Source organism: Passer montanus, unplaced genomic scaffold (genome assembly GCF_014805655.1).
Source record: "Passer montanus isolate IOZ18808 unplaced genomic scaffold, ASM1480565v1 scaffold1, whole genome shotgun sequence".
NCBI lineage: Eukaryota > Metazoa > Chordata > Aves > Passeriformes > Passeridae > Passer > Passer montanus.
The window spans coordinates 19,781,744-19,808,918 of NW_024356504.1; the positions used below are offsets into that span (position 1 = coordinate 19,781,744).

The following is a 27,175-nucleotide window of genomic DNA, read 5'->3' on the forward strand; positions in this document are numbered from 1 at the left end:
TTATGTAGATCTGTTCAGAATATCTTTATATAACTACAGAGGCCAGAGATTAAAACTGGCCTTACTCTTACAGCTTTTCATTTGGTTCTTACATATCCCAGAGGCACATAGTAGGCAGTACAGAAAATAAAAATACAAAGATTTTTACATTCAAGCTATATATTCTGCAATAAGATACATATATTTATGTGTGTGTGTGTACACATATACAGAGAGAAAAACTTCAAGTACAAAACCAGTTAAATGGTAAATTTTAAGCCAATCTCACTGAATGTCCCATGCATATCAAAAATGCTTAGGGAAAAGGTAACTGAAAAATTCCTTACTTTCATTTGCAGCATTCCAGAATCAAATAAATGACTCAAACAGTTGTGTCCCATGTTTTCAGGACCAGATGCATGCATACAGAGGGCATCATGTGAAATGCTGTTCTGCATTTATAAGGATTGGTTTTGGTTTTCAAAAGGGATGGTGGCTGGCTGGCCAGTCTGTTGGCACAGGCATTACCTGGAGACACAGGACCAGCTTTGTTTTTTAGATGCTGTAGAGCTGCAGCAGCTGTGGGGATTTTGAGCTGGCTTGTCTGTCCTTTGGGCTTGTGTCCATCTGAAAAGCACCGTGCTGACTCACTGACTGCCCCTCTGCTCATGGCAACTGTCCCTTTGCCATGGGAAAGGGTTTGTAGGCATGGGAGTCCTGTAAACAAAGCCAGGGTGCAAACCTTCTGCTGGGCAGAAAGGTGAGTCTTTAACCTTGCAGTGACTCAAAATAAACCATTCTTTTCCCCTTGAAGACAAAGCCTGTGTAATGCTCTTTCTCTGCCTCCTAATCTTTTTTGGCCAGCAGACAGTAGTCTTGCCTGACCTAAAGATATGAAATGAAACCTAGACGGGAAAAAAAGGCATTGAAATACACCATAAAGTGTGTAAACTGATGATGAAATGGAAAATATGACTTAAAAACCAGGCTTGCTGAATCCAGTCTTCCTCAAGGATGAATTAAACTGGAGTGGGTGGAATTATATTCAGGTGAAACTGTCTCAAATCCATGTGGAAACTTAACCTATCACCTAAGCAGAAATAAATAGTGTTGGGTCATCAGACTGCTTGGAAGTGATTTGGTCAGGTGCCAATCTGGGCTAAGTTATGGAGGTGGAAGGGGAAACCTAATAAGCTCAGCTTGCTGAGGGGGACAGTGGTAAAGAGTGGTACTTTCACCATGCTGTCCAAGCCCCATGAAAACAACAAAAAAATCACCTTATTATGAAATCTAGGCTTTCCCCTGAAGAAGCAGCATTTGGAGACTTTACTGTAAGTGTTAGGCAAGAACAGTCAGTACCATCACTGGCCACATGAGCAATATTTGGAGAATATTACTCACTGTAGTTACTGGAGGCTAAACAGGGAATTCTTATGAGTCTCTGTGTAGAACTCTTCCAGGTTATGGGAGCAATGTTGGCTTGCAGAAGGGTTTATGTGCCCCAAAACTGACAATTCCCCCTCTCCTTTACATTAACTGGTCTGGTACACAAGTACTCCCTTGTCCCACAGGCTGCACCTCATTTGGTGTTTCTCAAAGCAATACTGAACACCGAGTGTCTTTTCCTTAACTGTAGGAAAATGAGGCTGTTCCAGGCATGTCAATGTACCTGACCTTACTGAGGTAGTCTTCTTGTGTCATCCCAATTGCTTGCTTTTACATGAGCTTTAGTGAATGGCTGTCCATTCACTGTTTGGTGATTTGGATGTCCAAAACCTAAAGAATTATTCTATTTAACAAGTAAGAACTTCATAGAAAGCAACAGGTGAAACAAGAAATTAGGACAGAAATCATTGCCCTGTGCCTTGTCCACAGTGGGCTCTCAGAAGAGCAGTTCATACCTGCTTTGTGATCTAGCAAGGGACTTTTTAAGGTGTAAGGCAATGAAGGACTGTGCCCAAAAATGTACAACATGTTTTCATGTTGTGGTCAAGACTTGATGATCCCTTTGCAGGACTGTTCAAAGATCTTATTATTGCTAGTGAAACCAGTGGGTTTAGAACTGCTGTTTTGTTTGCTTAAATGGGAATGTTCAGGTGACAGCCATTTCTAAAAGCTTCACCCTATTATTTGATGTAAGGCCAGCTGGAAGGCCTTGGTTTTCTCCATGTAATTTTGTGAAGCAGCAGGCCTTTCCAATAATTATCCTCGCTCTATTTCAATCAAATACTGCTTGAAACTTTGGCTCAGTGTCACAGAGAACATGCAGCAGTAGCTGTCATCTCAGAGCCAGCAGTGCAGACCAGATGTCTGGTATTGGGGATGTCTCTCTCAAATGCTTTTATACTCCTGGAAAAGGTACTTTATTTCCTCAGCTTATAAACATGCATCTCAGGCACTGCTTCCAGGACCAGAAGTGCTGCCTGTATTTGAGAGAACAGGGATACTGGGCTTGCTGTCAGATTTGATGATTTTAGTAAAACCTGCTGTCACAGTAACATGAATATAGCTGTACATGTCCGCAGAGTTCATTGAGGAGAACAAAACCAGAGGCAATTGATCTTTCTAAACCTCACTGCCTTGATTGATCCATACACTCAAAAGGCAGGGTATCTTTGCTGTCATAAACCCCAGAAAATCTATGCAACCTCGTATTAAAAAATAAAGGCATTGAAATTTAAGAGAACAGCTAGGAAAGCAACTGAGAAGTACTGGTTTGGGGAGCTGCCAGCCAGCACCTCAAGTGACTGATCTGACTAACAGAGTCCATCAGTTTCCAGGTATATTACTGCTGCTAGCTTGGCTCTCACAGTCACTTTTAAGGCAATAATTGTCCTAGCAAATCGGAAATATAATTCAACTGCTACTGTCTAACCTAGTTTGATGGTCATCCTTTTTCTAAAGTCACCAAATTTTATTATTTTATCAACAATACCATTATACCAAAACATACATATATTTAAGAAAAAGAAACACCTTTATAGAAATGTTGATAGTGCTTTGAAATCCTCAGAGCTGGGGCTGTTAGACATTACTGGAGGTCTCCCCACTCGAGAATTCCCCCGTTGCACTGGGCAGAACAAATTTGACGTATCTGCCCTTCTCCCAGCCCCTCCTGATTCTCAGAAGTCTGTGCTGGATGCAGGGCAAACTGAAGATGACTTTGGCTATGATGACAGTGCATGGCACGAGCAGTGTGAGGGTGTAGGTTGGGGGCAGGTAGAATTTGTACTGGTTCTCATCGAAGGCCCTCGACCAGCCGTACGTGAGCGTGTGCAGAGTGCTGATCACCAAGGCAATAAATCCAAGGGAGGACTGCAAGGAAAAGAAACACACACCAGTTAGCAGAGCACCTTGTGCCTGGCTGTCTTCCTGTAGTTTTGACATGATTTTCTAAGTGTACATGACACAGAGGAAAGAATGGGTATTCCTGAGTTTCCTCAACACAATAAAACATGGCTGGAAACCTTTCCTGGGGAGTGTGCCAGACTGTGCTTTTCTTTGTCTCATCAGAGGTTAAGTGTGACATTAGAAGCTCAGCAGGAATTTCCCAGAAGGTGCTGCCAGCTCAGCAGAGAGGAGGGCTCCTGCATCCTGTGAAGCAGCAGCCCCCAGCTCTGCTCTGCCAGCTCTGCCCTGCCTGTCCCTGGCTGGATGAGGCTTCTGACCAGCAGGATGAAGCACCAGTGATGTGGCTCTGGACCACAGCTGGCACTGCTGCAAGTGGGTGAAGCCACAGCTCCACAGCAAAGACATCTTCAGGTGACTGGTGTCTCATCTACAGGAAAATGAGATGGTGCAGGCAGAAGTGCTCTGTTCTGAGGTGAGCACCAGCCCTCAAGGGTTTCCTCCTCTGTCTTAGAGACCTCTGTTGGTTCAAAGGCTGTGAAGAACCCTTTATCCACTCAGGGAGGCAGCAAGAACGCAGCCCCTGTTCTACAGGCAAGAACTTCCCCCATTTTCAGCTGAGATCGTGCTCCTAAGCACCCAGAGAGACAATATCTCCCCTCCTGAGTATTTCCAGCTCCTCTGAGGGCTGCTCTCAAAGACAGGTTTTAAACTTGTTCCCTCACTGAGGGCTTCCTGCCAGCATCAGAGGTGGTGGCTCCTGAGCCTGCCAGCTCCCACTGCCTGCTGGCACTCAGCAGCACTGGGCACTCGCTGTGTTTTCCTCTGTGCAGGCCTTTGCTGCTGTATTTTCACAGAACAATGCAGGTGGAGCATCTTGCTCTGCTGCCCTACTTTGAATGCTTGGTCTAAGCCTGAAATAACAACCAAATTTCAAGATGCCTACACAGGGAAAATGTTGCTGCTTATGTCCCTAACTTAGGGGAAAAGCCTTTCAAAGCCAAAATATCTGTCTTGGTGCAGAGATCAGCAAGAAACACCATCTTCCTGAAGATATGTCCAGGAAAGAGGCCATGGCAGGGAAATCAGGAACCAGGGCAAGATGGGAAGAAGGACTCATTGTCTTTTGCAAAAACAGTTTCATCCAAAGAACTACTCAATTCATAGATTCTCCCTCTATTTTTGATTGCTGAGAAACAATTAAAAAACCCAGACAACTTTTAAAAATAAACCACGTTATTACAAAAAAAAAAAAAAACCAGACCAAGACTCCTCTAAACTTCAGGGCTAATCTTTTAAGCAGTTGAGGGGACTGGGCAAGGGAGGGAAGGAGAGCTATAAATCTGCTACCAGATCTAGGTACTTCACTTTTACAGTATCTATCAGGCAGTCATGTGGGTGCCACTGAGTCCTGCCAAGGCAGGGCAGAACTCTCCTCTGTGTTACAGCTGAGCATTACTCAAGGTCATGCCAGGAAGTGGGAACAGAGCTTAGTCCTGTGTGCAAGCCCACACTTATCCTTTCTTTCATGTCCCTCTTACCAGAAGCTGTGTCCGTGTCCTAAACCAAAGTGGTAACAAGCAGCAAACCCAACAGGCTCAAGACTAGCTTCATTTGGAAAATTAAGGAGGAGTTTGCTGAAATATGCCATGGTCACAGCTGAACCTACAGCAGGAGCTGACCCACAGATCATCCATCATTTATAGGTTAGGATTCTCTCCAACAGGCAAAAAACCCCCAGGGTGACAAAAGGCTTGAAGTACTAGATTAGGACTCATCTGCAAAGCAGAGCAGGGAAAAGGGGACAGAGTGAACCCAAGAGCAGAAGCTTTCTGCCCTGGGCAGGGGGGGCATTCAGTCAGCCAAGCAGGGCTCTGTGCAGGGCAGAGATGTCAGAGCTGGAGAAAATTACCCTGTGCCTCTACAGTTTCTCTTTAAACAGCTGCTGGTACTGGGGGAAAGCAGGAGAGAAATTAAGAGGACAAAAGGTAACAAACCATCACAGGTATCTGTGACTGACCCACCTTTGTGTGTGGATGGCGGGGATGACACAAAAAGGTTATTTGGCAACAAACACATGGCAACAAACACATGGCTAAGCTGCTGGTGGCTGGAGCCAGGGCTGGCAGCTCCTCTCTGAGCACAAACGAGGAGCTGACTGGGGGAGCAGATGGGTTCCCAGTGCTGATGCTGGCTGAAGGAGCCATGGCTGCACCCTCCAGACATGTGGATACAGCAGGTCTGTAAGTGCACAGAACCCAAGTTTTGCTGATTGCAGCCTGGCTCAGTGTTTACAGCTCAATGTACACTCAGTGCAGCACAAGGCAGAGCCTGCTGAGCAACCCAGGGGGCCGATTTGCAGAAGTGCTCAGCCCTGATACCACTCTTATGCTCTCATTGATCCTCTCTATGCAGTTCCAGGCTATAAAATCTTTCTGGGTTTGTTTTAAACAGTGGCAGAGGGTTTTTTTTGTACTGTCATAACATGGGGAGTGTGGGGCCAGCAGCCCTGTAGGGTGTTAAAGCCCTCTGAAAGATGCTGTATGAAGACAGTATTTTCCTGATGCAGGTTTTGCATGTATTTTCCATTCTGCATTAACTCTTCTACCTCCCCCATTTCCTTGGTGCCTGCAGGCTCCCTGTAACACCCCAGCAAAGGTGATCCAGTCACCTGTGGCTCATTTAGAAATGCTTGGGCAGCACTGAAAGCAGAGCTCCTTCCTGACCCAGATAAGTTTCTGACTTGTGCAGCCACCAGTACTATGAAATTATTAGCTCAATGGAAGCAGCTCTGGCCCCTCGCCCTGCCTCGACAGGAGGGTTAGAAAAGGTCTGATTCCAGGTTCTTTACATCTCATGCTACATGAACTATGAAAGAAACCAGGTCAATTCAACCTTCAAATTCCAGGAGGGCTTCTCAGGATAGGAAGGTAAAGGCAATCATACACATTTTTACTTCTCAGGCAATTAGAGTTGATTTGTAAATCACTGGGGAACATTAAAAATGTCTCCTATAAGTTGAATTACATACAAATCATTCCTGTTAGCCAGTGTTTCAATCCTGTACATTTTCTGTTAAAACTGGACACACAGGGGAACTGTGTATCCAATTTAACCATATTTAATTGAAATTTGAGTATGTGCAGGAGCTACTGTGAAAATTAACCTTTCTTCCTATAACTTTGGCAACAATACAAATGGGATTTTCAACCTGTCAGGCAACAGATGTGTATTTTAATACTGTGGCAGTATATGGCACTAATACAGGTGCACACACTGGCTGTTGGAAAATGTCAGACTTGGGAAGCTCTGGGTAAGGAGGGGACTAAAGTGACTCCTGAATTTGCCTCACATGTGGCTTTTGGTACAGCATCTCTCAACAACAACTGAGATGGGAACAAATTGCTGCATTTTCTGGAAGGCATCTGGCTGGGGTGTCTGCACTCTGCATTTCACCTCTTTTATGCTGCAGAAGTGCTAGAAATCCCAAATATTTGAGAAAGCAGCCTCATGCTTCACCCCTTGTATTTACACTGTGCCACTGTGCATTAATTCAGGGAGGCTCACTCTGAGCCATGTGAATGCAGCCTTTGGAGCCTGGAAGCAGTAGCTGTAGCTGCTCTTTTAATTTCCTCAAGAAAGGCACCACCAACTTATTGAGAAATAAGTAATTTAAAAGATCCCTCATTTACAAAAAAAAAGTAATATGGAAGCTAACATGCTAGGAGATCTGTAACCTGCTCTTTTTACATGGTACTTCCACAAAGAGGCACAATACCAGCCGTGCCTCTCCTGCTTGTGATCAGCTGGGAGCTCGTGTCACACTGTCACGCTTTATTCCATGCAGACAAAAATAGGTGTGAGTGTCTTTCCATGAACTAAGCCAGCCAGTTCCCTTGTGGGGCAGCCAAGAGCTATTTTGGAACCGAGCATCACGAATTTGTCTTGTCCCAGTGCTGACATACCCTTGGAAAGGCTCGGGCAGGGGTCCCAAAGGGCAGATGGGACAGTCGTGTTACACGCATGAATTGGCACGACGATGTTTGTGTTACATGACACAACGCCAGCACCCTCCAGGACAGCTGCCAGGCTGCCTGGGGAGCCAAAGGGAAATGCAGGGGGGTTTCAAAGCCTCCTTCCAGGCTGCAAGGAGATACTTCCCTTCGTTTGGGATTCCTGGTATGAGATGTGATAGGACTGATTTATCCGGTGTCCCAGCAGCTGCAGCCCTCCCCTGAGACATGGTGGTGAGAATTAATATGCTCCCATTGTCCAGTCTCAAACAGAGGTTTAAAGCCAGTCTCCCTTCTCCTCAAGGGATGATCTCTTGGGGTCAAGCTCTCCTGGTGCAGCTCTTCTACTCAGTGTAAATAATTACTGGCTAGCCCACAGCAAGAGGGGAAAGAAGATAAACTGCATTGCTCGTTTGGTGATCGGGGCACTCGTGGGAGAAGCAGGGGAGCAGACTTCAAACTCCTGCTCTAATGAATATTGAATTATTTATATACCACTGAAGAGCTTCAGCAGAGGTTAACAGAGGCTGGATGATAGATATTCACCTCTGCATCCCTGAGCCCTGCCCTCCCCTTTGGAAGGGTTAGGTGTGTGCCAGCGTGGTGCAAAGGGAGGCTCCACAGGGGAGCTGCAGGGGAACGGGGTCTGGGGGGGCTCACACACCTTGGGTGCCACAGGGTTACAAAGCCTGGTGCATGCTAAGCAGCCCTGCTGTAGGAGGCACTAGTGAAAAGGAGTTTTAGGGCTGTGGGATATGACTGTGGCACAGTGAGACAAATCTGCCCTCAAAATCAGCTTTAATGTGCAGGGGATACTTGAAAGGTTCATTCTCTGCTATCTCCATTAATGAGCCCTAAGCTAGCTCCAAATGCATCCCTGAAAAAGCTGCAGCCACTGAATACAGTGTCTGTGAAAATCCCAGGGGGTAGACTCAGGTCACCAAGGGAATTTGGCCCTTGGGAGCTTGGCCATCACTGCAAGTGGGAGGAAGGATCCTAAACCACTGGGGAAAAACTAAAGTTTTCTGCACTTTTTAGAATCAGATATGGCCTTTTCATTGAAATCATACCCAGTTCTCTGTGCTGTGTGGGCTCTGGCAGGTTACAGACCACTCTAAGCCTTTTTCAACTTGTCTATTGAACACTTGGGTGCATGCAAGCTCTGCCAAACCTCCTTCCCCTGCACTGTCCTCCCAGGCTCTCTCCTTTTCAGCAGCTCACTCTCCCTGAACAGCAAGGGCAGATCTGTGTCCTGTAGCCAGCTATGTCCACAGCGAGTTCCCAGCCTGCCCCCCACAGCCTGGTGCTGTATTTTGTCGTGTATTTTCCCTTCTCCTGAGAAAAGCACCTTCCTTAGACAGGACAAGTCCTGTGTGAGAGCAGCACAGCCCCAGGACACACCACTTTGCCCCTCTCTGCCTCTGGGTCTCACCTCCTGGATGAGGGTCTGTGGCTCTGGGGTGCAGGGGGAGGTTTTGCTGCTGTCACCAATGCACAGCTGCCCTGCCACAGCAGGATGTGCTTGGAAAAGCAGGTCAAGCCCTGCCCTGTCTGTGTGAGGGCCTGACTCTGATTCTGCAGAATCACTCTCTGGCATCAGCAAATATCAACTTTACCTGAATGAAACTGAATTCCCTCCAGTTGAGAGAGTTTGCGATGGATGGAAGTGAAGTGATGGCAAGTAACGACAGCAAGCCCAGGGCAATTATTCCAACAGAGATATAAATCTCCATCCTCCAGACTTCCTCCTCTACCCAGACTGTCATCTTCTTCTCCATAGCCTGGCATGACAATGAAGGTTTGTTAAAATGGGGCACTTAGGGACAGAGGAACTGAGTTTTATCTGTTTTGGTTTTGGAAGCAGGTTTCCTGGATGAGCACTGGGTCCTATTCACACCTCCTCCACTGTTTGAGAGATGTGGAAATGCTCTCTTATCCCAAAGCCATTTGGCCAAAGCTAGACCTGATTTGAAGCCTGCTGGGAAGAACTGCTCTCAGCTCCCATGCCTGTAACCACAGCAGCAAGCCCCAAAGTCACATTTGGAAAGATAATTACAATGAGAACTCAGTTTCAAGCCATGAAAACAAATACAGATGCTTGAATATGCAGTAGTCTCCTAATAACCTTTGTTTTAAGTGCATTTAGGGGGGAAATTGTTCATGCTAATGGAAGGGAAGATGGGTTTTATACTGCATGGCAAAGAGGAACATTTAGAACTGTCCTCTTTAGCCCATTAAATGGGTTTAATTTACTAAACAAAGATGTTGCTAGAAAACAGGAGGTAGAGGGGAAATGAACACAGGATGCTTGTCTGAGATTAATGTGCAACTGTGGCACTTGAGAAGAACCTGCTCAAGGCTGGAGCTGAGAGGCTGGGAATGGTGTTTGATGGATGCTCTGAACAGGCACTGCTGCCAAAACCAACCATCCTGCTCCCCTCTGCTCCCACAGCCTCTTCCCTCCTTTTGGGGACAAATATTTGGAATCACTCAGCCAAATACCCCAGCACAGAAAGCAGAGGGGTTGTGGGGTAATTCCTTGATCACATTCCCCCCTCAGCTGCACAAAGCCTGTGCCATCCCAGGAGGGAACAATGAGGAGCAGTGAGAAGCCAGAGGTAGGAAAGAGCAAATCCCATCCTCCCATGGTACCACAGAGCTGGCTGAACTGCCTGAAGGCAGCAATCTCACACTGGATAAACACTGCTGAGAGTGTCCCTAAAGCAATAAAGTCCTTTTCCATTTCCTTGTTCTTATGTAACTGGTTCTTCACCACCATTTTGTTAAACTCCTGCAGACACGGGGTGATGATGACACACAGCCCCCTCTGGGTTATGACTTGGTTATCCCAGCAGGCATAATTATGAACATCAGTGTGAACAAACAGGGATCTCCCAAGATCTTGGGAGCTGAAGGGAACTCTACTCATCCTACCATTGGATTTCCCCTCGTCCAGCATTTTTCCTGCCTCTGACCTAGTCTCAGACATACCAGTGCCAGGCAAGGCTGGTTTCAAAGTGTTTCTGGGGAGCAGTGGCACAGGAGGGTTGATCCTAGCCCTGGCTGTCAGTGCAGAGGGAGCTGTGTATCCAGGGAGATGGCAGCTCCACAGCACAGACAGGTGAGTGCTCAGTCTGCGCTGTGCAGCTGACCTGTGTGGGAAGTGCTCCTAGAGAGCTTTTTCCCACTGTCTCACACCTGCTTTGGAAAATGAATGAAAAATCCAATATATTAGGCCCACCACCCAGGATGTGCATGAGTCCAGCAGACTGCTGCAGGTGCTGACCTGAGGAGCACCCCGTTACCTGCTTGACGGCCGTCTCGATTAACAGGTAGCGGTGGGAGCGGCGCATGGGCAGGCACAGGCTGTACACGGCGTGCAGGGCTGCACAGAAGAAGCTGAGGAGACCAATCTGCTTCCGGTGCTGCAGCCACTGGTCCAGCCAGTCTGGGAAACGCCTGTACTTGGTGCCGTAGTAGAGCTGGGAGCAGGCTGCCAGCACCCCGGGCAGGTAGACCAGGGACAGCATGACGTAGGACACGCACGGCAGCGTGGTGTTGACCACCTCGATGGGGATCTTGTACAGCTTGTTCTTCTGCTCCCTGATGTAAGGGTGGATGACCTGCCGGATCAGGTTGTAGGTGAAGAAGCAAAGAAAAAGCCCCAGAGCCAAAAAGATGGGGATTTTCCAGGCAGGCAAGAGGCGCAGGGGAATGTTCTCGATCTCGCAGGCTGATGACATGCAGCCCATGTCCACAGGGGTGAATCCCATGACTTGAGCAATTTCTGCTATGGTGCGCTTGGCTTCTTGGTTATTTGAGCAGATCAGAACCTGCAACAAACAGAAATACACACATAGGGCAAAGAAATCAGGCTGCTGGGATCGAGTGCATCCAGAGGGATTCTGTGTCACAGGGAGCCTACGTTATTCCACTGAGCATCACGATTCCTGGCAGGCTTTTTGACAGGGATTTACCATGGCTGCCAAAGACCTCTCTCCTGGACAGGTTTCCTTACATGAATGTACTGCCAGTTTCTTTCACTGGCTTTGTTCATATAAACAGACAACTGAATAATACTTTTCACTTAGGCAGATGTTCCAAAGACTACAAAGTGTGAGCTGAGTGAAGGTACTTAATTTCTGGACAAAGAAATGCAGAAGCTAAGGGGTGGTCTCTGGGTGCCACAGCCAGCACTCAGGACTCCTTCTCCTGGAGCCTAAGGCCATTTGCTGATGCTGCTGAAACAGCTGGGATTTAGCCCTTGGTGGAAGAAAACAATACCTGCTTATTTCCATCCCTGGCACCCGACTGCAGCGTCCAGGCAGAAACCACATTAAACGCCTTTACCACGGTGCAGGCTGGGAACAGGGAGGCCAAGTACTCCGCGTTGGATTCCTTGTGATGGTTGACCTCCGTGTTGTTGCTGACGTCCACCAGGATCTTGCCCACCAGCACGTCAGCCAGGTCACAGAGGGTGGAGTAATGCTCCCTGAAGATCGCCACGAAGATGACGTCCGCCTTCTTCACGGCCTCGGCCTGGAAGGTGACCTCTGCTGCAGCGGGGAAGAGGCTGGCTTTGCGCTTGGGGTTGCGGCTGCCCACCACCACCCGGAAGCCGGAGCACACCAGGCGCACGGCCAGGGAGCGCGCGAAGTCCCCGCTGCCCAGCACGCCCACGGTGCGGCCGGCCGGCGGCGGGGGGCTGCACTCACCCTCCGCGCCACCATGGCCCAGCAGAGGTTTGGCCATGTCTCCTCTGGACATCCTGGCAGGAAAAACAAGGGAGAAATGCAAATTCATGGTGGAGGTCTCGCAGAGATCCAGACCATATCTGGGGTCATGGGGAAAAATGCCACTAAGGCCACGTGAATTTGGTCCCAGTGGTTTTGGTTTTGGTCCCAGTGGCCCAGGACCTGTTTGCCAAACCCAGCAGGAAATGTGCAGTAATGTACAGGCACCACTGGAGGAGCACAAAACACCATGCTGGGTTGGAAGCTGAAGACTTTTATAGAGGTTTCCCAGGGTTGTGTGATCCAACACCTGGTGGATGCACTCATCCATCCTCTGGTGTCCTTCGTGCTGGCATCTACAGGAATGTGCTCCCTGTTGACCAAGTGACAAAACTATCCTTTGTCTCCTCAAAAAGGAAAAGAGCCCAGAAGTTTCTCTCCTTAATTAGGTGAAAAGACATCTCATAGGACTTGGGGGACTTCAAACTTAAGGATAGCTAATAGGACACGAACCAAAAAGTTCCGCCTGAGCAATTTACTAGAAAAAGAAGAGAACAAAGAAACTAATCGCTTTTGTGAGGTGTTTTACCAGGAGCAACAACCTTTTGCACCTGGCTTGTTTTTTTTCTGTTATTTTGCCTTTTATTAAAACTTTTTTGTTTCCAACGCTACCACAGAAGCCTCCTGCTGATTTTATGCCTTCTAAGGTAGCTGAACTATCTTGGGCATGAAATAAACCTCCAAGAGCTTATGATACCTGGCTAGATGAGATCCCTATTTCAGGCATCTCACTACAAAGCCAGCCTAACACTAACAGCAATCAGGACCAGAAACTCTGAGATTCCCATGGAGCTACCAGATATCTCCTAAAGAAGGGGTCCATGAAAATCCCTGAGACTACATCTGGAAAAGCTGGAGGGGTGTTTCTGATTTGCCGGAGCAGAATCAAGGCAGAAAGTCAAATTGAAATGAAAGTGTCCTAAAAGTGGTAAATGAAGAGAGTTTCAGCCCTTGCCTATCCCAATATTTGGGTCTGGCAAGCACTGTTTGCTTCAGCTCTTTAATGAGTAATGAGAACTTACCCGTGACATTTCAAAAATATATTAAAACATGATGGGATTTGCTCATGAAAGATCTTGATGAGCTTACAAACGTTAATGAATTTTGCCCTGTAACAGATTAGATATTGAGGGCATGGAGAGGTTTTAAGCAGATCAATGAATTCACAGGCAGCATAGCAGCTGAACCTGGAGGTCAGAAGAAGCTTGGGCAGGGAACTGCCAGACTGCTCATGGGCTGTGTCAGTAGCTCAAATGTGCCTCCCAACTTAAGGAACAGCAAATTTACCCAAAAGGAATGGCAAATTCCTGAGGGTGACATTTTAAGGGGGCTCAGAAGGCACCCCATGGAACTTCCACACCAGGACATCTGGCTTTTGTATGAGCACACTGCTAAATATTATATTAAAGACTGTAATAAACAGACTTGTGATATACTGGGGATGGAGAAAATTGGTTTTGGTGGAGTGCAGTCTTGCCTTGTACCTGGTCAGGTTCTTTCAAAGTGAAGGTGACCATTTGGATGGGGTGACCTAGTCCCTGGCACAGGTGTGTTTTTCATAGGCTTTTGAAAATGTCCTTCACCCAAGGCTCTTCTGGGATTGGCACAGCAGTGGTGCAAAGGGGAAGGGCACTTCTGCATGAATAGTTACCAATGGGAAACAAAGGGTGAGAGGGAATAAATTATTTTCATAATGGGAATAGGTTGCCAAGGGATTTCCCTGAGGATTTATGCTGTTTGCCATGCTCATAAATGATCTGCGAAAGGGAGTGAATATTGACAAGATGGAACTTGTGTGTAGTGATCACAGAATGGTTCAGGTTGGAAGGGACTTAAAGATCATCTACTTCCAACCCCTTGCCATGGGCAGGGACACCTCCTACTAGACCAGGCTGCTCAAAGCCCCATCCAACCTGGTCCCAAACACCTCCAGAGATGGGCACAGGATCTCTTTGCAACCTGCTCCCATGCCTCACCACCCTTATACTAAAGAATTTCTTCCTAATATCCACTCAAAATCATTTAGGACAGTCAATCTTTCTTGTGAAGACTCTGCAAAAGGATCTCCCTGTTTGAAGTGCCTGAGCACCAAAATTCACTACAGACACTAGAGAGACATGGCAAGAGTTGCCTGCAGGCATAAACTCCCTATACCATATATACACTTTAAAGACTGTAAATTTGTTAAAACCACTCAGAAAAATGATCAAAGGGTCACATTACTATGAAAAGACCAACTTGGTGGTTCCTGGCAGACAAACATCAAGCACAGCCTCGAGTTACTGGAGGAGATCTCTCACACAGCAGCCAGGATCTCAATCCTGCTCCTCACTGAAAACCTGCAAAACACCTTCTGCAGGTGGACTTTGAAACTATAATTCACTGTCCTGGGTACAAACCCATCATGGTTTCAGTGACAATACTGTTTCTATGGCAGAAGTCTGTCTGCTCTCCTTGCCTCTCACAAAGCACCTCCTTATCCCAGAGACCAAAACCTGTGCTCATGGAAGAAGTGCTAGCAGGGCAAACAAGTGCCAAAGAAGCGCATGGTGACTTCTTCCCCTTCAAAACACATGTCTGCTGTATAAATACAGAGATCAAACAGCATACTGCAGTTCTGCTTATTCCACTGAAAAAAAAAAAAGGAGGAATAAACACAGAAAGGGACCACAGAAAAAAAGTGAGAGGGATGACTTTCAGATCTCTGTCTGCAAAGATACTGGGGCTTTTTTCCCCTGGTCCCTTCTTATCAGAAGCTTTATCACACACTCACTGTTTTACTTTTTAGAAACCTTGCTTCACCTAAATGTACTCATGTCCAGAACTATTTGTTCTAGGGCCAAAGCTATTGTTCAGAATCATAGCCTGCTCTCCCATACCCCCCTCCCCTTTTCCACCACCTGTGCACACAAAATATTACCCCAAAATAAAGAAACACATCTCTGGCTCTCAGCCATGGGGGGAGAAATCAGCATTCAGGGTGACAAAGTGATTGTTACCCACGGACTCATTTCATAATCAATGTAAGGCACCTCAAAAGTTCTCTCTGTGGTCCCACTGGGATGTAATGTTGCTGCAAGCAATTTTTCTTGTAGTGTGTTTCCTCTGTCCTGCAGCTGCCACTGAACATGTAGAGAGATGTCGGCAATGTTTGGAGATAAACATCTTTGCTGTCTCCAGTTATTTTGATTAAAAGGGATGACAGAATTAAACAGCCTTTGAAGTCAGCAGGATAGTTACAAAGTAAGAAGACTCAAAATGTTTTCTGTGAGTTTTGGTGTGATTATTTCAGTCATGCTCTGACTGGTGGGGCTTTGGAGCAGGACTCATCCCTGCTGCCAGCCCATGGTGGGATGGTCCCTGGCGCTGGCTGCTGCCTGTGGGTTGCACTGCTGTCATTGCCATGCACTGAAATCCTCCTGAGAAGGGAGGGGAACATCCCTCTTTCACCATAAACATATTTCACCGAGACAGACACTGTGGTCTCTGCCTAACAGATGCCTGGCAATGGACTGTCTGATTAGGCAACAGCTTTTCTTCACTCCTGTATCTCTGGGGAGCACGCAGACCCCCCCTCCTGCCACCATCCCTGACTTACCATGTCCACGCTGCTTTTTCTGCACCTATGGTCATGTCACCTGCTTGAAACTCCCTCACAAAGCTAATTCACCACAGCAAGGCCAGCCCATCCAGAGTGGGTGCAAAGCACCTTGGCCAGGACACTGCAGAGGAGGTCACGAGTGAATATCATGGTGCTTAGACATCTTTAGCATCTCCAGACTTAGATAAACCCCATTTATTGATCTTCCTTGTCAAGCACACTGCATCCCTGCTGAGTTATAGCACATACAATTCAAGGAGATCAGCTTCTTACCAAGGAAGCTACAAGATGATTTAAAGCAGAGCCCAGTGGGAATAAACAAGCTCTAGTTCTAACTGGGTAGCAGTTCCCTAACTAAAATACTGAATGCAATGTACAGCTGCCCTCCAGCTCAGCTGCTAATGACACCCTTACATCACTGCTGTATCCACTGCAGCACACTTGTCCCATGTGCAGTTCAATGACTGCACTGCCAGTACTGCTGTTTATTGCAGGGCAATAGCAGTGATGGGCAGTGAGCAAGATGGGGAGCTCCCCTCTGCTGGGCACTCTACAAAAACTGTCCAGAAGGCAACTTCTGCCCCAAGAAGTGGGATCAGACAGACAGCAGCTGCCTGAAATGAAGCAGTCAAATCTCTGTTGCCCAGGCAGAGGGAGGGAGGGGTTCTCCTCACAGAAGAAAGACAGGGATAATTCTACATATTTTGCACCTGAGGCTTGGCAGAAGCTGTTAGCTTAGGCTCGGTGCCAGGCAAACAAGGTTTTTCTGCCACTCTGCCCACACTGAGAAGCCTCACTCAGGTTTTGCTGCAGGACAGCCGTTCTGGAGGGAGCTGGGCTGCAGGAGCCCACTCAGGTGTCCCTGGGCTCACAGCAGAGTCAATCTGCTGAGCAGATCATTCCCCACAGCTACTGGGGAATAGGCACACTTGTTATCCTCTTTCAACAGACATGGGGGAAGGAGATACTAACAATGATGGACTCCAGCAAGTTTGTCTGGGATGACCCAGATATCTTTCACCACGACTTTAACAATGAGACCATCTTTTGGGGCCCCTTTCACATCCTCTGGTGCAGAAGGATAGCCTAGCTGGTTCCTGTAATTTGCACTCCAGAGGTGTTTGAGTTGTACACCCTGAAGAAGGATAGACCTATGGTAGCAAGGCTTTGCTTCAGTTCTGGACAAAGAAAAAACCAAGATTTATTTCAATGGCCTGGTATTCAGATTTATCAGATAGAAGACAAGTTAGTTTTACCATAACTCTAATAAAAAGGCAGTGTTTTAAACATGTCAAACTGTGCTGAAGAATATGGCAGCAATTGCATACAGAGCTCAAAAAAATGTCCTGTCCAATGAAACCAAACTGGTTCCTGTTTGCACAGAAACTCATCTTTGAGCTCAGCCTCACATACTCAGTCTGCACCACCTTGGCTGAAACAACAGCTTTTGTGTCTTCCCCCAAAGTCAGTGTTTGTTTAGACTGACCACAACTGAGTCTCCATAAGCTGTGGATTCATCCCGTGGATTCAAAGAGCCTGCTCTGTGCTTCAGCTTCTGCTTGGGTGCTACTCGAGATAAAGCACATGATTATTACACACATTCCTGAACGAGCACATGGGCTGAAAGACCAGCAGGGCTCATGAGGAATCAAACGATGCAGCAGAGCCTTTGGGCAGGTCACTGCAGAGGAGTGCCATGATTTCTGCACTGGGAAGCTCCCTTTGGGCCCTGCCAGCCATGGCTGGCACCAGCTCGGTCCCACAAACACACACTCCAGGGACAGGGGTGATCTCTGCCCCCAGGGGACTTCCAGTCTGCATGGAGAGACCTTTGAACCATGAAGCCAAAGCCCTCCAGCCTATGTTTGCAGAGCATCTCTCGCTGTGTTAACCCTCCAAAAGCCCCAGCTGGAGAGGAGCGTTCAGCACCTGAAGCATTCCACTCAGTTCTTGCTCTGAGCAGAAATACTCTTTTTTTTTTTTTTTGCTACCACCATTTTATTTCCAGGGAAAATCAAATGTTTAAGTCTTTTTCCCACATACAGAGCATCCCTCACAGAAGCACAGTAAGTGCCCTGAACCTGAACCTGTTGGAACTGGAACAGATTTAAGTAATAAAAGAGCTTATCCAAAGCTGCTTTAATCTCAGCTCTGGTGCACATTTCTGGAGAGCTTGCAGTCCTGCCCAGGCTGACTAGAAATGACTTCCATAGCTCTGCCCTCAAGAGAAAGTCAGGGAAACCAAGCCTGCTGCCTTTCTGCTTGCCCCTTTTCTTCTTTCTCCTTCCAAAGCAGAGCTATGTCCCGAATGGTGCAAACCAGGAACTGGCCAAGGATGTAATTCACCTTTCCAGAAAAGCCATATTGCAAACCCAGCTGGGCTGCCAGCCAGGACATGACAATGAGGAAATGCTGGGAGCTGGGCTGTCCCTGCTGCTGTCCTTCATTCCACAGGCACACGGGACAGGGATCATCGGGGGGCTGTGCTCCCCATGCCCTGCTGCTGGGTGGGGAGGTGGGACAGGGACCTGCGGCAGGGAGCTGGGGCTGCCCTGAGCTGGCATCGCTGCCTGCTGAGCATGGCACTGCGGGGACATGGGACAGGCCTGCTGTGGGCTCCAGGGACTGCTGTGACCCCAAACCTGCTGTGGGCTCCAGGGACTGCCATGACCCCAGGCCTGCTGTGGGCTCCGGGGACTGTTGTGGGCTCCAGAGACTGCTGTGACCCCAGACCTGCTGTGACCCCTCGCCTGCTGTGGGCTCCAGGACTGCTGTGACCCCTGCTATGCAGCTCCAGGAGCTGCCACACGTCCCCCTGCAATTGTTCTCCACCCTGATGCACTCTGCATTCACAGGTCCTCATCCCTCCTCCTGCCCGAGGGCAGCTCTTTATCTGATTACCTCATTATCAGGTATTTATCTGCTAAAACCACTTCCAGAAGCTCCTGCTGAGCCCCGCTTTCTCTCCTCTTTATCTCTCAATCCAGTTAACCTTATCCCTTCCTCTTTTACCCCCAAAGGACTGGCAAATGATTTGCCTTCTCCTCTGCAGACAGACACATTCTGTATTTGGAGAACAGGTTTCATATCTCCCTTCGGTTTTTCCTGCACAAGTGAAACCCAACTCTTTCATCAGAGCTGTTATTTACCGAATGTCCAACAACTCAGCCTCTGTTCCTTAGTCTCATTTTTCTCGGAGGATGCCCAGAACTGCATTTTCCAACTGAGCCCCTAAAAGGCACCACCTGGAGCAGAGACGCTGCTTCCCCAGTGCACCACTTCTCTTTATCCATCCCAGGAAGACTGTTTGCTTTTGCACAACTGTGTGCCCCTGTTAACTCACGGGGCACAGTGTCCCTGTCCTCTGGCTCCTGTGACCACTGGCTGGCTGGTCACTCACCTGGTGTCCAGGCGGTCAGTCAGTCCTACCACACAGGACAGAACATGTGCCCTGTTTTTTTTAAACCAGCTCTCCAGCTTGTCACGATCTTAAATTCTTAGTCTCTTCTCTAAAATGTTTCCAGTCCCCCCTAGCTCAGTGTCACCTACAAATTCAGTATCTGCCTCCCTAGTCCATCACACACTAATGAAAACACGGACTGACAGGCACTGACCCTCCCAACTTCACACAGCCTCTGGTTCATACACTGAAAAATATTGAGAAGGTTGTTTTTGGAAGCCAGCAGTGAAGCCTAAGGCATATCCATGTCCCTGACCACAAGATATTCTTCACCAGGACCAAAATTCAAAAATAGCTTTCAGAACAGGGGAAAGTAGAGGAGAAAGGGCTACCAGAATTTCCCACAGGGACAAAATATTCTCCTTTTCTCACACAAGCTCAGACATTTTGGCTACAGTTCTCCTGTAGAACTACACCAGCTTGTGATCACTTTGCAGGAGAGAGTTTCTCTCTCCAAGGATAAACCCTCCATTTAAATGCTGAGCAGGAAAATTACCTATTACAACTGGAAAACCAACCTTTGGCCTGTTTTCATCAAAACAATGTATTTTAAAGCAGTTACCAACATGTTCTGCCATAGATTTCTTCAAACTTTTCTCCCCCAAATTTGCCTCCATTTGCAGTGCCACTTCTCTGCAGCAAAGTCCTTGTCTGAAGAACTTCCTCTGCTCTTCTGCAAAACATCTTGCTGCCTGTGCCCACTGTGTTAATAGAGTAATGAGAAGCCTGAGAAAGAACTACCCTGTAATAAAACATCCTGAAATGGGAATCTGAAAGTCTGGGAATTCCTGAGGTGTCACTGTAAGACCATGGAAAGCACAGACCTGAAGCAAGACAGAGTTTGCTAGAGCAGCGCTGATGCTGACACAGCACATGGGAGCTTATCTGGCTGATGTGACCCTGAATGAGAAGGTTATTTTGTTGGCTTAGCATCTCACAAGTGCTAAAAGAGCAAGAAAGCAACCCAAAGGTGGAAGCTTCTCAGGCAGATCTAGTAATTCCCTGCAGCCAGACACCATGGGTGGAGGTGTTCCTGCCTAAAATGAGCTGAGGCTTCCACCCTTCTCCGGGCCTACAGAGGTCAGGCAGGACCTGACTTCAGCAGTCACTACAGGGAGCTGGCAGGCTCCAGCTCTCTCTTTAAAATCTCTTTGTTTCTTTCCAGGAAAGGCATGGAGGAATTGTGCTGAGCATGCACAGAAATATTTGTATTGGCTGTTTCCGTGCCGCAGCGCCTGTTAGAAGAGTCTCCAAGATCAGCACTCTCTTGCCTTTCTGAATTTGCTTCACCCAGTCACTCAGAAGATGCACAGGGCCACACGGGGAGAAGATGCCTGGGAGGCAGTGTGGGGTGGAAGGAAGACACAGCCTATGGCAGAGGGCCAGCCCATCTCCTGCTGATGTTTTTCCCCTTCCACGGAGCACAGACATGACACTCCGTACAGAGGTAGCTCTGAGCTAGCCCTGAACAAGCACAGTGGTGAAAACACGAAAGGCAACCCATGTAGGGCCATGTACTGCCTCTTCTGATTTTCCCAACAGCTCCTGGGAAGCTCCTGGGAGAGAGGCAAACACAACTGGCTGACCAGGTAGTTATCTTTGGAGACACAGATGGGTGGGAGAGAGATGCTCTCTGCTGGAAGTCAACTCACTGCCTGCCTTCCCTTCCTCTCACTATTTGCCTTCAGTTCAGCAAACTGCACAGCACATCCAGCTTGCTTCACCTTCCCCATGCACTGGCAGGGGTGTTGCAGGTGAGCCTAGACAGACCATAAACACATGCAGTGTGATCAACATGCCTCCCCTCAGGATCCAAATCCTTAGTGAGACCCACATGTGCTGGACAAGCACAAACATCACATATTTCAGCACAGTGCCAAGCTGCACTGGCACAGGTTCTGTCCTGTCTCTAACCCCAACATCAGGATGTGGACCTGCTGGAGTGAGTCCAAAGAAGGGTCACAGAGATGCTCAGAAAGCTGGAGCCCCTCTCCTATTAAGACAGGCTGAGAGAGTTGGGGTTGTTCAGCCTGGAGAAGAGAAGGCACTGGGAAGACCTCAGAGCAACTTCCAGTACCTGAAGAGAGCTGGAGAGGGACTTTTTACAAGGGCTGTAGCGGTAGGACAATGGGGAATGTCCTTACAGTGATGGAGGGCAGGTTTATATCAGATATAAGGAAAAAATTCTTCACTATGAGGATGGTGAGGAACTGGCACAGATTGTCCAGAGAAGCTGTGAATGACCCATCCCTGGAAGTGTTCAGGATCAGACTGGATCAAGTTTAGAGCAATGTGGTCTAGTGGAAGGCGCCCCTGACCATGGTAGGAGTTGGAATGAGATGAGCTTTAAGGTCTCTTCCAACCCAAACCACTGTGTAGTAATATGAGCTATTAGTGCTTGCACATGATCAGGCTCCTTCACTGGTGGACATGTTATCGACAGACCCTGGTTCTTGAAGCCTACGTCCCGTGGGGACCTCTTAGGACATTTTTTTCCAAAGGCTACAGTGGTGTATTCATACTAAAGGAAATGCACATGTTGCCAAAACCAAGACTTTAGAGAGACTCACTGAAAATCTGAGAACCTGGAAAAACGGTGGAACTTCTGCCTCCGTACCTTAAACACCAGGAAAATTATCAAAATGTTTAGGCCTCAGAGTATGTAAAGGCCTTTGGAAATGTGTTGGAAGCTCCCACGTCACTGACATACTTTCAGAAGCTTTTTACCTTCAGTTAAGTGACAGTTCACTTAAACTTAGATGAAGATGGGAAGCTGCTTAATCCACTGTAGGACTACTCTACAGGAAAACCTATGAAGAAGCAGTAAATTCAAATTTGAAAATAGCATTTTCTTCCATCATCATGTTGACAAAAAGCTAACTCTAATCAGTGATGGTAAACTTATAGATAACAAACTGGTGTGTTTTAGTTCCTGGTGTGTGACACTTCTTATCACAGCTGCCACTGCCTTTCCCACCTCTCAGGAGAGCTGGCATGGCTGGCCTACTTCTTCCATCATCGGAAAAAATGTGTTTCCCTTGAATCTAAACCTGCTTCTATTTATGGGCGTGATGTTACAAGGTCATAGTCAAAGCATAGTTCTTAACAATAAAAAGCAAAACAACCCCAAAACAAAAATAAAAAGCAAAATAAACAACAAAAAATTATTATGCTGTCAAAGAGCATGTTTTCCTGGGGTTTGATGTGGTTTGGTTAAACACAGACTTGTTGAGTCATCAACATTTTCTCCTTTACAATCACAGAGGAAATCAAATATGTGCAGTGACTGAGGCATCTTATATTACTGTACATTTGTTTCATAGCAAATGTGATTTTAGAGGAAAACGAAAGCTTGATGCAGTATTTAAATCTTGTTAGTCCTGCATCTCCTCAGCCCACAGGAGTATTGATGCTGTAGGTGACAGCCTTCCTTTCCTGCTGTCTCTCAGTTTGGTTTCTTGCCACAGCAGGCAATTCTCTATGTGTTAGTTTTGTTTAGACTACTCTGACTGAGATGATCTGGGGTTCTCTATACCCCTCTGCCCAGCTCAGGCATTATGAGCACAAACACTCCCCCAAGCTCCCTGGTGTCCATCTGTCATGGGCACATGTCACACCCTGGACAGGGCCACAGGACAGGGACAGTCCACCCCAGCTTCCATCACCTGAGGGATGTTCCTACTACAAAGTCACCTCTACAGCTCCTTCACAGCTTTCATCCCTCTTTACTCTTGTATGGATCAAATGCTGAAGTCCCTCTCAAAAAGCATCCAGCCTTTGCAGCTTTTACAAGTCCCTACAGCAGTTCAGAAACCCCACAGCTGCTCCCTGCTCGCCTCTGAGGGATCCTGGGCCCTGGCCAAGATTTTCCCCAAGTTTTTTTATATCTCGGTGCTGATTCCTCCGTGGCTGCAAAGAGCCACTCATCTCCTCAAAGCATTTAGTGAGCCAAGAATGAAAAGTGAAACCTGAGCGCCAAGTGCTGCTCCCTGAGGAACACAGAGTGAACATCCATCCGTCCGTCCGTCCGTCCGTCCGTCCGTCCATCCATCACTGCGCTCATTCAGAACCGGGAACCCGACCCGTTCCGGGGGTTTATGCCCGGCTGGTGCCAGGGACAGGGAGCTTCCCGCAGCCGCAGGGATGTGTCCAGCAGCCAGGGAAGGGAAGCGTTTCCCGCGGGCAGCCCGCGCCGCACCGCACGCAGCGCGGCATCGCCCCGAGCTCTGCCGGTGACCGCCCGGACCGAGACACGCCGGCCCCCGCAGAAACCTCGCCCGGGACGCGGCCCCAGCCCAACACCAACCCTCGCACCGAGGCGTCCCCAGCGCCCTGGGACCCTGCCCGAGCCCAGGGCGCAGCGGGCCGCGGGCAGGGAGCAGCCCCGCTGCCGGCGCCGCCGCGGGGATCCCGGCCCGGGCCGCGCCGCCCGCTCAGGGTGAGGGACCCCCAGCCCCGTCCCCGCCGTCACTGCCGCGCCCCGGTTAAACACACGCGGGCTGGAGGGCATCGCTGCCGGGGCCGGGCCGCGGTGTCCATTGCACGCAGGAGTCGAAGGCAGAGCTGAATTCTCTATTTATAAACTCATTTCAGAGCCAGCCGGTGTCTCACTTTAATGGGCGGGTGCGGCTTGTTGCGCCGTGCCCCTGCTATCGGGAGCCGCGCACTCGCCGTGAAAGCTGTGCCGGGAGGCGCGGGGCAGATAATGGCTCTTCACGCCAAGGGCTGTCCTGCTGCCAACACCCCAACACTGCTGCACGGCCCCGCTCCCACGGACCGGGGCAGCGCGCTCCCAAAGCTGCCGGAGCTGCCACCAGAGCGGGAGTCTCCAGGAGAAAGCACTGGGGAAAACCCACAGGGACTTGAGAACAAATCCCTCTGGAGCTTTGGTTTGCTCACTCAGTAGAGGAGAGGGGGGAAGGGACCTGAAGCGGTTGTCTCTTCCGCCCCAGCCGTGGGGAGGCGGTTGCAGTGTGTGTTTGAAGCCCGGGCAGAGGATGTGCAGCCCCTCTGAACCCAGCCTGAAGTGCTTCACCAGCCCTGCAGTCAGGAGGGTTTTCCTAATCTTTGCCAACTGCCATGGATATGTCTTGCCAACATCCCAGAATGTGTCTTCCTGGGATGAAACAAGCCCCATTTTTTTTCCTCTCTCCCGGGCAGGCTCTGATTTTAACTATCTCAGCCCATTCCCACCGCTGTCCCATGCAGATGTCCCCCCTCTCCAGTCTCTGTGCTGCCTGCACACGGGCTCAGATGCCAGCCGGGACTGGCCCAGCTCGCAAGGGCACTTGCAACCTCTCACATTCATGGGGTGGGAGATACAGAAACCTGCGGATAAGGGGAGGCTTCTGCAAAGATGTGGGATTGCTGGGAAAAGTTCCCGTTGGTGACTCCCAGTGGCTGCACGCTGGATAAGAGAGAGCTCCAGAGGCTTGGGATGCTGAAGCTGCAAACTTGAGATGCTGTGAGTTCCCTGGGTATTGGACAATACCGGAGAGGTGTGAAAACCTATTGACGTGGTTAGGAGAAGGAGGATCATTGGGATAGCTGTACTTCATCACCCCTCTGCGAAGGCCATCTGTGACTAAATGCATCTGGTAGAATGAGATTACTCCTTAGCCCCTTCTTGCCTGTAGTGGCCCCTGCCTCCTCATGCCTATCATGGTGATAATTTATATGCCATGATCAGCTTTTTTGGAGAGTGAAGGACAGAAATCATTGAACTCTCCTGCACCTGCTATATCTCTTTACCTTCTCTCCCACATTATGTAAAGGACAAATTTTGCCTTTAAATTTATTTACAGAATCCATGGTCATTGCCTTGTTTGCCTTGGTCATTGCAATTCATCTTACAGATTTCTCTTTGCTCTCTCAGGTCTCTGCACTGCGTGGGTCTCTCCCTGTTCCTGTTTCCTGTATGGGGCAAGGCTGCTGCCAGGGCAGTGTGATCAGTTCTGTGGGTAATGACCAGCCCTCTGGAAACGCTGAAATCTGCTTCTCCTTTTTTTAGATTGCACTTTTTTGTAAATTAGCAAACTTTTCACTGAAACACCCTCTGCTTTTCCACCTTTTTCACCTTCTGTCACAGAGAAGAATGAATGCCAGTTTTATACCTGTTTTCCTCTCCTCAAACCTGTGGCTAGTCCTATCCAAGTCACCTGTTTGCTGGACAGTTTGAGTCCTGCAGCTCCATTTTCTCTGCAGCCATCTCAGTAGGCAGCTAAAGCCTCCCCAGCTCCCAGACCTTGACTGGCTTTATTGGTTGTTCAAAAGATTCGCTTGGGATCCATGTTTCTGATGAGAAATCTGATGTGGGCTTGCAAGTTGGCTTAATTTCTCTTCTACCCAGAGAGACCCAATGTGCCAGGATTGTGCTGAACTTGGCCAGTGTTTCTGGGTGTATTTCTGGGTTTTTTCCCCCCTTTTTCCTTGCTTGTCCTGAGCAAGGGCTTTTCTCTGCCACCTGGACTGCTCTCCCAGCAATCCTCTTTTCCTGGCCCATCACTCGCTGGTCAGAGCTGCAGCTCTCTGGCAGCACCATCTGTGTCCCTGTGCCCAGCTGGCTGTGTCGTGCTGTCCCCTTAGCCATGATGCCACCTGCACCCCATCCTCTCTGTCTTTCCCCTCCGTGGGGACAGGGAGTTGCCTTGGATCTGCTCAGGGCTGGGGCTGCCAGGCTCCTCCAGTGCCCATGTGCTGGCACAGCATGGCACCGGTGAGCAGATGAACCTCGACAGCTCCTGGCTGCCCAGCCAGGGAGCCACGGCGAGTCCCCACATCCCTCACTGTTTTGGGGGGGCTGGAGCCATCCAGGGTGAGCGTGGAGGGGTGCACCAGGCCAGCTCAGCTCCTGCTCCACACCCAATTAATAAGGGGGTGACCCAGGGCATGCCTGGGCTTTACTGCACTAAGACACAAGGCAGTGGTCCCTGAGCCTCCCTGTGCCCCTTGTCCCTTGCCAGCTCCCTTGGGTTCATCGTGTGCCAGCCCAAGGGCTGCTGTGCACCCGGGGGCCACTGGGGATGCAGAAGTGCTGGGCAGCAGCGGCTGCAAAAGCAGAGTTTGGGGACACCGCCTCACCTGCCACTCACAGCGTCATAGCCAGGGCATGGCTCAGCTCCCCCTGAAATCCAGGAGCAGTAATGGCAAACTTACCACTGGAAAACCAAACCTATTTGGTGGGGCAGTCAGTGCACGTAGCTCCTCCTCTGGCTGTCCCAAAGCTGTGGTTTGGGCTGGAATCTGCTGTCTTGGGCCTGCTGGTACCGTTTGGGCTGGGAAATTGGGTTATCAGCACCACAGGGTTCTGTCTGCTCTGGACTGGCACATGGCCCAGGGCTGCTGAAAATGCCAAGCTCAGAAAGGAGCTGAGAGGCTGGAACATGTGTAATGTACATGTACAACAGAGGTGGAGTGTGGAGATAACATGGTTAATTATTGCCAGTGAGTTCGTTTGGCAGGGTTGTGAAACAGAGAGCTCGTGCAGGGGAATGATCTGGGGACTGCGAAGGTGGGATGTGGGGAGCTGTGATGGCTCTGTGGAGTCAGGGTTGGGCACACAGTGTCCTTGTTGGGTGGCTCATGCTGTCACTCGACCTCTCTGGGGTTACCCAGAAGGACTGGGAGTGATGCTGACACCTGACAGCTCTGGCTGGATCCTCATGGAAGTGCCAGAAGGGAGCAGGCAGAGGGAAGCAGCCTGGGGGCAGTTTTCAGGCATGACAAAGCACTGCTATGTCCCTCCCAGAGTAGGGAGGGATGGGCTGGACCCCCACAGCCCTTCTCCCACCTGAGAGCTGTGTGGGGGCCATGGTGGCTGTGAGGTGCTGAGTCTGGTCTGTACCACACCAGCCACGCCATCAGTTGCATGTTTCCTGCTGGTGATGCAGAAATGCCAAGGCAATGCCTGTTTTTTTGGACTAGGCTTTTGAGGTGAGCTGTGGCTCCTTGCCACAGCCGTACTTGCCAGGGTGCTCAGCAG

General features: G+C 49.0%; 1 protein-coding gene across 2 annotated transcripts; it reads right to left on the reverse strand.

Moving 5' to 3' along the window:
- On the reverse strand, positions 1-26,537 carry STEAP3 (STEAP3 metalloreductase). Of its 2 annotated transcripts, XM_039723857.1 has the most exons (5): positions 26,350-26,537; positions 11,625-12,108; positions 10,646-11,173; positions 8,957-9,121; positions 1-3,294 (listed from the first exon to the last, which is right to left on the reverse strand). In XM_039723857.1, exons 2-5 carry the CDS (start codon positions 12,105-12,107, stop codon positions 3,004-3,006), a joined length of 1,467 nt encoding a protein of 488 aa, XP_039579791.1. In that variant the 5' UTR covers position 12,108; positions 26,350-26,537; the 3' UTR covers positions 1-3,003. The 2 variants fall into 2 exon arrangements, with proteins under 2 accessions (XP_039579791.1, XP_039579879.1); XM_039723945.1 differs by lacking the exon at positions 8,957-9,121.
- Positions 26,538-27,175: the final 638 nt, after the last annotated feature.